At 25.6% G+C, this 1,890-nt stretch overlaps 1 protein-coding gene across 2 annotated transcripts in view; it reads left to right on the forward strand.

Moving 5' to 3' along the window:
• Nucleotides 1–1,890, forward strand: part of LOC107612034 (NADH--cytochrome b5 reductase 1-like) — an 8,753-nt gene that overhangs the window by 6,178 nt on the left and 685 nt on the right. The window contains exons 7-9 of one of the 2 annotated variants that reach the window (XM_021109728.1): nt 668–733; nt 933–1,019; nt 1,626–1,666. In XM_021109728.1, the coding sequence (XP_020965387.1) occupies nt 668–733; nt 933–1,019; nt 1,626–1,666 (194 nt within the window). The remainder of the gene's footprint in view (nt 1–667; nt 734–932; nt 1,020–1,625; nt 1,667–1,890) is intronic. The other variant, XM_016313873.2, reaches the window with a different exon arrangement.

Below are 1,890 nucleotides of genomic sequence, written 5' to 3' on the forward strand. Positions count from 1 at the left end.
TATTATTTAATTTATTTTTAATATATATTTTATATTTTAACATATATTTTATACTAATAACTATTTTGGTTTATATACCTAACAAAATTGTTGTTTAAAACATACAAAAATAGAAGTTTTTTAATTAAAAGGTTTTGGATCAGAGTTGTAATAATAGATATAATATTGAATCGAATGGAATTATGTTGTTTACCTCTACTTTTTCAAACCCTAAATATAATTTAACACATATCTTTTGACAAAATTTAATAATTTTGTAGTTAGTTTTTCACAAAACTTAAAATATGCTTGTTTCTTTTATATTATTTTTTAAAATTCATTACAGATGTGACTTTATTTAATTTATATATTTTTATAAGAGGAATATTAGGGGGCTAGTAATTTTAGTATTTTGTAATCATCAATTGGCCATCAATAGTATTTTTAATGGTGTGAGATTATATCTAATGGTGGGAGATCGCTCACTTTTATTTTGATGGTTAAGTGCAACAAAAGTTGCTGCCCTAAACTTTTCCTTTTTATTAATATTGTGGGACTAGGCTGTTCATAACTGATTTTGTAAGCTTTAATTTATGTAATATCATTCGTTTCAATTTGATGAAAAAGTATTGGATTTGCTTTAACGAACCCTGGTGAATGATATCTATTATGTTATTTGGTACTGCAGGAAGAACTAGATAATTTTGCCAGCAAATATCCAAGTCAATTCAAAGTCTATTATGTTCTTAATAAGGTTGGTTTCTCCACTCAAAACGCTAATATTCAATAGAAATTATTATTTTATGATGGTTATTTTTATATAATTTAATAATTATAATATCATCTTTACATAAAAATATCTTCCTAAAATAAATATATATAAATATTAAAAATTGAGAGGCCAATGAAAATTAAAATATTTGCTTTTTTTTTTTTTTCCCAACACTTGACAGCCCCCTAATGAGTGGAACGGTGGCGTTGGGTACATAACTAAGGATATGATTCAAACCCATTGTCCTGCACCAGCAAGAGATATCCAGGTTGATATATAAATTCACATTTAATTTAACTTATAGTTAGCGTGGCAATGAAGAATGGAAATGCATTTTTGACAATTGGTTTCTAAAATTTACCAAATAATGCTATGGTACAACTCTTTGTAGGGTAGTGTAGATAGGTAAATTTTAAAAGTTTTGGCACCATCCATGCAAATATGCAAGGAGTTGTGTGAAATAAATTATAGACTTTTATTCAAAGTTGCAAAATCTTTTAGATAATATTACATGTAAAATGCTGAACTTACAAGCACAACTTGGAGTTAAGCTTTAAAGCGATTCTTCAAATAAATTATATGTATTAAAATATTCTCTAAAATTTTAATTGCAGTAATTATATTTTTAAAATTGACAAAATATATTATGTTAATCCTTTATCATTTTTTCATCAAGTGATTGATCACACTGTAAGAGGCTAATATAGTATATTTTTGTCAATATTAAAAAAATAATTAGTGTAATTAAAATCTCAAAAATTATTTTAATACAAACTCAATTTAAAGGATCACTTTCAGGGGGCTTAACTCCACAACTTGTATAACTTCACATGCCCTCTCATGTGAAGAGTTACTCATGTGGGTTCTATTGTAGGAGACCCAACTCATAAGGCTTCTTTGCATGGACTCACATGGGTATGTTTATAAATTAAACATTTAATTTGCAACGTTACTCAGAAAGTTTTGAAACACTGAATAAAGTTTGTAATAAGTTATTTTATAACCCCTATACAAATCAAAATTTTAAAAATCGAATTAATCATTAAATCGGTAGAATCAGAAATTCAAAAGTTTAAAGATTCAACCAAAATTTAAACAAAGTTGAACTGATATAATAAAATAATATATTTATATATAAA

Source organism: Arachis ipaensis, chromosome B08 (assembly GCF_000816755.2).
Source record: "Arachis ipaensis cultivar K30076 chromosome B08, Araip1.1, whole genome shotgun sequence".
Taxonomy (NCBI): Eukaryota; Viridiplantae; Streptophyta; class Magnoliopsida; order Fabales; family Fabaceae; genus Arachis; species Arachis ipaensis.